This window comes from Asparagus officinalis, chromosome 7 (genome assembly GCF_001876935.1).
Source record: "Asparagus officinalis chromosome 7, Aspof.V1, whole genome shotgun sequence".
Taxonomy (NCBI): Eukaryota; Viridiplantae; Streptophyta; class Magnoliopsida; order Asparagales; family Asparagaceae; genus Asparagus; species Asparagus officinalis.
The window spans coordinates 1,855,778-1,865,835 of record NC_033800.1 but is presented as its reverse complement, the minus strand read 5'-3'; the positions used below and the strand labels follow the sequence as shown (position 1 = coordinate 1,865,835).

At 42.3% G+C, this 10,058-nt stretch overlaps 1 protein-coding gene across 1 annotated transcript in view; it reads left to right on the top strand.

Moving 5' to 3' along the window:
• The window catches only part of LOC109849804 (cucumisin-like), a 26,299-nt gene extending 16,870 nt beyond the window's left edge, over positions 1–9,429 (top strand). Inside the window, 9 exon segments of the mRNA XM_020419685.1 lie at positions 685–773; positions 932–1,023; positions 1,092–1,335; positions 1,500–2,013; positions 2,134–2,237; positions 7,376–7,591; positions 7,705–7,816; positions 7,899–8,088; positions 8,631–9,429. Coding sequence (XP_020275274.1) covers positions 685–773; positions 932–1,023; positions 1,092–1,335; positions 1,500–2,013; positions 2,134–2,237; positions 7,376–7,591; positions 7,705–7,816; positions 7,899–8,088; positions 8,631–9,166 — 2,097 coding nt within the window. The 3' untranslated portion in view covers positions 9,167–9,429.

Sequence of the window (10,058 nt, the reverse complement as noted above, 5' to 3'; positions counted from 1 at the left end):
TGAGAGGCACAAAGAGCTGAAACTCTTAAAATTTAGTATAGATTACAGACTATCATGCAAGCTGGAGTTGCCCAAGCCATATGAACTGTGAAGTTCTCCTGTCCAACAGACAATTGATTTTAACGCAAGCAGCGACTGAAAATCACAGAAGCATACAACATATGCTTGATTTGGTACTATAGTTCTGGTATTGACGCCTCATTATTCAAAGAACCGGTAGCCTCTTTTGGCATTCAAACCCTTTTTTGACATAAAGTTAAACAGAAGTGCCATGGCTGAGATATAAATAATTCATTTGCACGTTGATCTGTCCACCACCTGGTGAGAAGATCTATGCATCAATTCAGAATTAGATGGTAAGCTTCATGTTGGAGGCTAATGTTTGGATTTTGTTAGGATAAGGAGGTATGTACAAAATGTAGAAACCCTTTAAATCCCTCCTCCCTTCGCATGAAATGCACCTCACATCATGGTTCACCAATCCCCTACTCGTTCTTCATGGATACTATTTTTCCTTGCTACGCTCATCAGTTCTGGTGCATTAGATACAGATAGAAAGGCAAATATTTTGTCCTACAAAATAGATGTCATGTTTACAGTCCTGCAGTTTGTTATCAATACTAGTCCTATTTTATTTCACATGCAGAGAAATGTCTTTATTTTAATTTGTATCCTTAATTACAGGTGCACATTGTATACATGGGAGATCAACTGAAAGATGTTTCCTCAGTAAAATCTCTTCACATAGACTTACTTGATCAAGTGGTTGGCAGGTTAGTGTCTGTGTCATTTGACGTCCACTTGCAAATGCTTCCCACAACTCAATTGGAGCTAATATTTACTTATGACTATTCGTGCACTGCATAAACTGCAGTTTTTGCGACTTGAAATCTGAAAAGTGTGCTTCATAATTCTTGTATACTTAACACAGTGGTGCATCAGAACGCTTGGTTCATAGTTATAAGAGGAGCTTCAATGGCTTCGCAGCGCAGCTCTCAGATGAAGAAGTGGAGAAGATAGCTAGTAACCTCTTGCATCACAACTCTTATATATAACTGTCATTGTTAGCTCATGTATCCTCTTCTATTCAGGCATGAACGAGGTGGTGTCAGTCATCCCTAATAAGAGAAGGGAGCTCCACACTACAAAATCATGGGACTTCACAGGCTTCCCAGTCAAAGCAAACAGGGAACCATTTGAGAGGGATGTAATCATTGGCATGCTCGACACTGGGATCTGGCCAGAATCCGAGAGCTTTAACAATGAGGGAATTGGTCCGCCTCCACAAAAATGGAAGGGCACCTGCCAGTCTCTGTTCAATTTCACCTGTAACAAGTAAGATTAATGGTGATTACCAGTACCACCACATTCATTTATAACCAGGCATATTAATTAATAATAGAGATAGTAGTCGCCATGAATTTATAATCTCAGCTCAAGTACATGCCTAGCCTATTACTCATGATCACAAAATTTATAACTTCATATAATGTCTACAGTAAGATTATTGGAGCAAAATATTATCGTAGCGAAGGAAAGTTGAAAGAAGGTGACATTGATTCACCTAGAGACTCTGCTGGCCACGGATCCCATACTGCATCTATTGCTGCTGGACGTCAGGTTCATGATGCGAGCCTGCATGGTTTGGCCAAGGGAACTGCTCGAGGAGGCGCTCCTGCTGCAAGGATTGCAGTGTACAAGATCTGCTGGCTTGAGGGGTGTTATGATGCAGACATTCTTGCTGCATTCGATGATGCGATTGCAGATGGTGTGGATATTATTTCTCTTTCTGTCGGGGGGACTGATGTAGAGGATTATTTTGAGGATGCCTCCTCCATTGGAGCTTTCCATGCCATGAAGAATGGGATATTGACTTCTTGTTCTGGTGGGAACAGTGGCCCCATGTTTTCCACGATAGAGAATTTTTCTCCGTGGATTCTAACAGTAGCGGCTAACACCATAGATAGGCAGTTTCTGGCAGAAGTGAGGTTGGGCAATGGCAACAGATATGAGGTATGCACGTTCATTTTCCACATGCCTTATGCACTACTTGTCAAGCCCAGAAAAAGTAGAAAAAGATTGTGGTTATTTCTAGTAACTTGGTTAGTCTTTATATACTGCATTTCTATGTAGGGACTGGCAATCAACACTTTTGGTTTCAAGAATACAATGCACCCTCTGGTCTATGCAGGAGATGTGCCTAACATCTCTGCAGGCTTCAATGGATCCACATCAAGGTGAAGTTACATCCCAAATATGATTTTTTAGAATCATGTGAGCATCTGTTTGTTGTTATTTATACACAAGTATTGTTAGTCATTGTTAGTCAACAATTGAGGCCAACAAAACTTTCGGTGGCCTCAATTGTTGACATCAAGAGAGAGGGGGAGGTGCAGCCTCCGTTGTTGACATCAAGAGAGAGGAGGTGCCGAATTTGTTGACAAAAGAGAAGGCATGGAAGCTATAAAACCCCCCCTCTCTTCCTCTGTAAAACGCACTCCAAAACTCCAAACCAGCAGAGAGTGATTGAGAGAAAAAGAGAGAGAAAGCCACACAAGAAATCTGTGAGCTCTCAATATTTTGTATGAGTGTTGTATGTTGAGATTGAATATAGTGATACACCCTCTTGCCGTGGACGTAGATCAATTTGATCGAACCACGTAAATATTGTGTTTGTGATTGTTCTATTCTCTGGTTTAGTGGGTGATTTCGCCAACAAACTGGTATCAGAGCTTCTCGGTTCTAGGACAGCTTTCAATCCTCCACAATGGCTTCTGTGAAGTTCTCGGTGTCGATCTTTGATGGCCAAAATAATTTCGGCCTATGGAGGATAAAGATGAAGGCTTTGTTGCGACGTGAAGGCACGGTTAAAGCTATCGATGGGAAATACCCAGAAGATATGACTAGTGCCGAGATCGAAGAGATGGACGAAAAGGCTCACAGCGCCTTGCAATTGTCACTATCCGACAATGTGCTTCGTGAAGTTGCCGATGAGGAAACGGCAGCGGGGTTGTGGTCAAAGCTCGAAAGTCTCTACTTGAAGAAATCTCTTACTACGAGATTATACCTGAAGCAACGGCTATACACATTGAAGATGAAGGAAGGTACACCCATTCAGGAACACCTTGATGAATTTAATAAAATTGTCATGGATATGAAAAACCTGGATCTTAAACTTGATGATGAAGACCAGGCTCTTATTGTGTTATGTTCCTTGCCTAACTCTTATGAAAACTTTGTTAACTCTATGTTGTATGGAAGAGAATCCATAAGTCTTGAGGATGTGAAGGCCTCTTTGAATTCTGCTGAGTTAAGAACAAAGTTGAATGGGAGAGGTACCGATAGGCAGGCTGACGGTCTGCTAGCCAGAGGTAGAATGAAGACCAGAGAGGGTGATAAAGGGCAATCCAGAAATCGCTCAAAGTCCAGGTCAGCCCCAAACAAGAAAAATGTGGAGTGTTTCTACTGTCACAAGAAAGGGCATTACAAGTCAGAATGTTATGCTCTAAAGAAGAAAGACAACCAGCGTGGTGAAACCTCAGATTCAGCTAATACGGCAAAGGCTGATACTGCCGTTGTTGCTGAGACGGTTTTTACAGTATGTCCCTTGGATGGCCGTTCCGATAAAGAATGGATCTTGGATACAGGTGCGTCTTTTCATATGTGTCCAAATAAAGATTGGTTCACTACTTACAGATCTATAAGTGGTGGATCAGTTTTGATGGGCAACAATGCAGTTTGTAAGACAGTTGGCATTGGTACAGTTCGCATCCGGTGTCATGATGGGATAGTGAGAACTTTATCAGATGTAAGGCACATCCCGGACTTAAAGAAAAATTTGATTTCTTTGAGTTCTTTGGATTCTATTGGGTGTTCTTACACTGGCGAAGGTGGAGCTCTTAGAGTTACTAAGGGTTCATTGGTTGTGATGAAAGGTAGTAAGGTGAACAGTCTTTATGTTCTCCAAGGTAGTACGGTGACAGGCTCTGCAGGTGTGTCTTCTGATGCTGATAGAGACACTACTCAGTTGTGGCACATGCGCTTAGGCCACATGAGTGAGAAGGGGATGACTATTTTGAGTAAACGTGGCTTACTCTGTGGTGATCATACATCATCACTGGATTTCTGTGAGCATTGTGTGTTTGGGAAGCAAACTCGGGTCAGCTTCTCGACTGGCTCACATACGACGAAGGGCACTCTCGACTACATCCATTCAGATTTATGGGGACTTGCTCAGGTTCCATCCAAAGGTGGTGCTCTTTATTTTCTGACGTTTATTGATGATTTTTCCAGGAAAGTTTGGGTTTACTTTCTCGGGCGTAAAAGCGAGGTGTTCGAAACTTTTAAGAAGTGGAAAGTACTTGTTGAGAATCAAACTGGAAAGAATATTAAACGTCTCCGAACAGATAATGGTTTAGAGTTCTGCAGTGGTGAGTTCAATCAGTTCTGCTCAAATTCTGGGATCGTACGACATCGCACGGTCAGGCACACTCCTCAGCAAAACGGGGTGGCAGAACGCATGAATAGAACGTTGATGGAGAGAGCTAGGTGTATGCTCTCAAACTCTGGCTTGGATAAAGGCTTCTGGGCTGAAGCTGTTAACACAGCTTGTTACTTGGTGAATCGGTCTCCTTCTACAGCCATTGAACACAAGACTCCAAATGAGGTATGGTCAGGTAAACCAAATGACTATTCAAATTTAAAGGTATTTGGATGTCCCGCTTACTATCATGTTAGAGAGGGTAAGCTTGAGCCTAGAGCTAAGAAATGCATATTTATTGGTTATGCTGATGGCGTTAAAGGCTATCGTTTGTGGAGTCTTGAACCTGATTCTCCTAAATTCATTATTAGTAGAGATGTTACTTTTAATGAAAGATATATGCTTGATCATGGGAAGGTTTCTGTTGAGTCTACAGGAAATGTAGAGAAGACCATGGATAAGGTGGAGCTTCAGGTGGAGCTCGAGGGAGAGACGTCTCAAAAGTCGTCTATAAAATTTGCTCCTACAGCTGTAGAAGAGCAACATGATTCAGGCTCAGATGCTGATGATGCTGAGACTGAAGAACCTTATTCCATAGCCACTGGCAGAGAGAGGAGACAGATCAAACCTCCTCAAAGATATGCACATGCTGAATTAGTGGCGTATGCTCTCACGACAGCTGAAGAGATGAGTATTCAAGAGCCATCAAACTTTACTGAAGCTGTCTCATGCGGAGAATCTGGACGTTGGGCCACAGCTATGACAGAAGAACTCGAGTCACTCTACAAGAATCAGACTTGGGATTTGGTGCAATTACCTAAGGGTAAAAGGGCAATTGGATGCAAGTGGATTTTCAAGAAGAAAGAAGGGATCCCAGGGGTTGAAGATGCTAGATTCAAAGCACGGTTGGTGGCTAAGGGTTATAGACAAAAGGAGGGAATTGACTATGATGAAGTGTTCTCTCCGGTTGTGAAGCATACCTCCATCCGTGTATTGCTTGCCATGGTTGCTCTATTTGATCTGGAGCTTGAGCAGCTTGATGTGAAGACTGCATTTTTACATGGCGAACTTGAGGAGACTATCTACATGTCTCAGCCAGAGGGATACTTCGTAGAAGGTAAAGAAGATCAAGTTTGCAGATTGAAGAAATCTTTGTACGGCCTGAAGCAATCTCCCAGACAGTGGTACAAGAGGTTTGATAATTTTATGCTTAGTCATGGGTACTCAAGAAGTACTTATGATAGTTGTGTGTACTACATGCATCTAGGAGATGATTCTTTTATTTATCTTCTATTATATGTCGATGACATGCTTATTGCTGCTAAGAACATGTCGCAGATTCTTATTTTGAAGAAACAACTCAGTGATGAGTTTGAGATGAAAGATCTTGGTGCAGCAAAGAAGATCTTAGGTATGGAGATCAGGAGGGACAGGAAAGCTGGAACATTATATCTCTCACAGAAGAGCTATATTGAAAAGGTACTTGAACGCTTTGGGATGAAGAAGGCCAAGCCCGTTACGACTCCTTTGGCTCCTCACTTTAGGCTCTCGGCTTCAGATTCACCTACAAGTGAGAACGAGAAGAAGGAGATGTCCCGAGTTCCATACTCCAATGCAGTGGGTAGCATAATGTATGCTATGATTTGCACTCGTCCAGACATTGCCCAGGCAGTCAGTGTAGTGAGCAGATACATGGCTCAACCAGGGAAGGCACACTGGGAAGCAGTAAAGTGGATCCTTCGGTATCTCAGGGGTACCTCAGATTTGGGTTTAGTTTTTGATAGCAATACTTTGGGAACCTCTGTTGTAGGTTTTGTGGATTCTGACTATGCAGGTGATCTCGATAAAAGGAGATCTTTGACTGGTTATCTTTTTACTCTTTCTGGCTCAGCTATTAGTTGGAGATCGACTCTACAGTCGACAGTTACTTTGTCTACCACAGAGGTAGAATACATGGCAGCAGCAGAAGCGGTAAAAGAAGCCATTTGGTTGAGAAATCTCGTGAGTGAGCTTGGACTACAGCAGGAGGCTAGTTCAGTTGTATTTTGCGACAATCAGAGCGCAATACATCTAAGCAAAAACTCAGCACATCATGAGAGGACAAAGCATATTGATGTTAGATATCATTTCATTCGTGAGGCAACTGCTGAAAGAAACATCACGATGAAAAAGATAGGTACTGCAGACAACCCAGCTGACATGTTGACCAAACCGATCCCGGCCTTCAAGTTCAAGCACTGCTTGAATTTGGGAGGCATTCGCACTTGTTAAGTGGCCCCTTTTGGGGCATTGTTTGCAAGATGGGTGAAGACTCACTAGTTATTGGTGTCGGCTCAGTTTTTTGGGAAAACTTCACCGAGGTGGAGATTGTTAGTCATTGTTAGTCAACAATTGAGGCCAACAAAACTTTCGGTGGCCTCAATTGTTGACATCAAGAGAGAGGGGGAGGTGCAGCCTCAATTGTTGACATCAAGAGAGAGGGGGAGGTGCAGCCTCCGTTGTTGACATCAAGAGAGAGGAGGTGCCGAATTTGTTGACAAAAGAGAAGGCATGGAAGCTATAAAACCCCCCCTCTCTTCCTCTGTAAAACGCACTCCAAAACTCCAAACCAGCAGAGAGTGATTGAGAGAAAAAGAGAGAGAAAGCCACACAAGAAATCTGTGAGCTCTCAATATTTTGTATGAGTGTTGTATGTTGAGATTGAATATAGTGATACACCCTCTTGCCGTGGACGTAGATCAATTTGATCGAACCACGTAAATATTGTGTTTGTGATTGTTCTATTCTCTGGTTTAGTGGGTGATTTCGCCAACAAGTATCTTTTCAGAGCTTATTTGATTAAGGTTACATGTCAAAGTTTTCATGGATAAATATTTGATTTTGTGACATATGCAGATATTGTTACAATGGATCCTTGGAAAAAAATCTAGTGAAAGGAAAGATTGTTCTCTGTGACACTTTAAACGATGCTTCGGGCCTTTCGCTTGATGGCGCAGCTGGTGCAGTAATGCAAAGTGAATTCCTAGATGTAGCCTACCCATTCCCATTACCTGTCACCGTGTTGGGACTGTTGGATGCTAGAAAAGTTTCCCAATACATAAGCAAAGCAAGGTAAATTGCAAATTATTTTTCTCACTAAATTAGACTAAAGAATCAGAAGAAGAGAAACCATAGGTCTCATACTCTGTACTACGATTTTAAGCTGTTTCTTGATGTTTCTATAGTCATCCGAAGGCGAACATTTTGAAGAGTCGGGTGTTTGATGATCCGGCTGCCCCGTATGTTGTTTCCTTCTCATCATGAGGGCCAAACCCCATCACAAGAGACATTCTCAAAGTAACTCATATTATTTTTTTCTCATATTTGTCAAGAAACAGCAATATTAATGGATGTCTAATGCACCGGTACATTTGTGTAGCCTGACTTAAGTGCACCTGGGGTTGACATTTTGGCAGCCTGGTCACCAATTTCGTCTCCCCCTGCATCATACAACATAATTTCAGGTACTTCCATGGCATGTCCTCATGCAACTGGTGCAGCTGCTTATGTTAAGTCATTCCATCCAACATGGTCTCCAGCTGCAATCAAGTCTGCTTTAATGACTACTGGTAACTAACGTTTAATCTCGCAATTTCAACTTCCTAATGAAATTTTAATCTTGATTTGCTAACATCATAAAATCTTTTAGGGTTCTTTTTTTATTTTGAGTTGCTGCTAGAGTTGAAACGCTGTATGATTTAGGGGTGCATATTTTGTATGTTTTGGCGTATTAAAGCTTGGAGGTTGAAAAAGATTAGTTCACAGGACCAAAAAGTTTCTCCTAAGTAGGAGAATTTTTGGAATGGGGCTCTGATGTTAAGGCAGAGATGGTGTCATAATTTCATATTGGAGCAATGGATATTTAACTTGTTTCTGAAGGGGAAAAAGTTTGTTTATTTCTCCTTAATGATCTAAAGATTAAAAAACTGAAGGATAACATAATGCTAGATTGCAACTAGAATTGCTCAATTCCAGATTTATCAGACCTATAGAAGCCACTTTACCACTTCCCTCCAGCCTACATGATGACGTTTATCGTTCAGTTAACAACAATCAGATTGGCTCATACAATTACTAACTTAATTTCAAATCTTCTATTTCATTTTTTCAGCTTACCCAATGAAGGAATCTAAGAACATTGATGCAGAGTTGGCTTATGGTGCTGGGCAGATAAACCCAACTCGGGCCTTGAACCCTGGTTTAGTTTACGATGCAGGCGAAGCTGATTATATAAGTATGCTATGTGGCCAAGGCTATAGTACTAAAAAACTTCGTCTTGTCACTGGAGATAATAGCAGATGCTCTGCTACCAATAATGGGACTGTGTTTGATCTTAATTATCCTTCATTTGCTTTATCTGTGGAGAGTGGAAAACTTTTCTCTGCCAGCTTCAGGAGAACCATAACTAATGTTGGATTACCGAAATCCATGTACAGGGCTACCGTGAGAAACGCTGGAAAGCTGAAGATACATGTTGAACCAAGATTATTTTCATTCAAATCGCTGATGGAGAAGCAATCATTTGTCCTAAAAGTTAAAGGAGGAACTGCAAGGGCTATCGTGTCGGCTTCCTTGGAGTTATCTGACGGTGTACATCATGTGCGAAGTCCGATTGTAGTGTATACTGTTGGAGTTACGAAGCCATGAGGACTCAAAACCTGATATCTTTTGTCTCCGTGCTAAAGCCAGAGTGCTTGAAGTTGCAAAGCTCCTATGAGTCAAAATACTGGAATTAAAATGCCTTTTTCAGACTACTGACTGTTAGTTTGGGTGTAGACCAAACTCACCTCCGTCCGGCGAGGAGCTCCGACGAGCTCGGAGATGACGCAGGCGAAGTCGACAGGAGAACCCCCCCAGGCGAACGCCGTTCCGACCTTGGCGTTTTGGCGGTTCGAACTCTGCGTCACAGGACCCCCGAGCTCTGCGTTCGAGCGATGGCGAGCTCTGCGTTTGGATGGCGAGCTCTGCGTTTTAAGGGGGGGTCCGAACTCTGCGTTCGAACCTGACCTTTGCGTCAGGTTTAGCCGCTGGCGACAGGCTGTCGCCAGCTCTCCTCTCCGCCTATAAAAAGAAAACCCAGGCTAGGGTTTTGAAGTGTGCTGATCTCCCCCCTTCACCTCCGATTTTTCTCTCTGGCGGCTGCCCTAAATCGCTGCTGCGATTTGTGATTTATCCCAGCGTTCAACAGTGCAGGTTGAGGGGATTTAAGAAGAGAGAGAGGGAATTAATTAGGGGTTTTTAATTGTGGGGTATTTGTTCTCAGTTGAGAATTGAAAGGGTTCATACCCTTTGATTATTAACACTGTAGCTACAGTGTTTATCTGAGAAATCTCAGTTTTGAGATACGCTCCTAAATTGTAATTTCTTATTTGATTAATAAGAAAATTATCTGTGTGGCTCCCGAGGACGTAGGCAGTTGCCGAACCTCGTTAAATCTTGGTGTACTTTTTCTATACCGCGTTTCCGTTGCATTAGGGGTTTAGGCGTTAAATTCCTAACAACTGGTATCAGAGCGTGAAATGATCTAGAACAAGTCAGA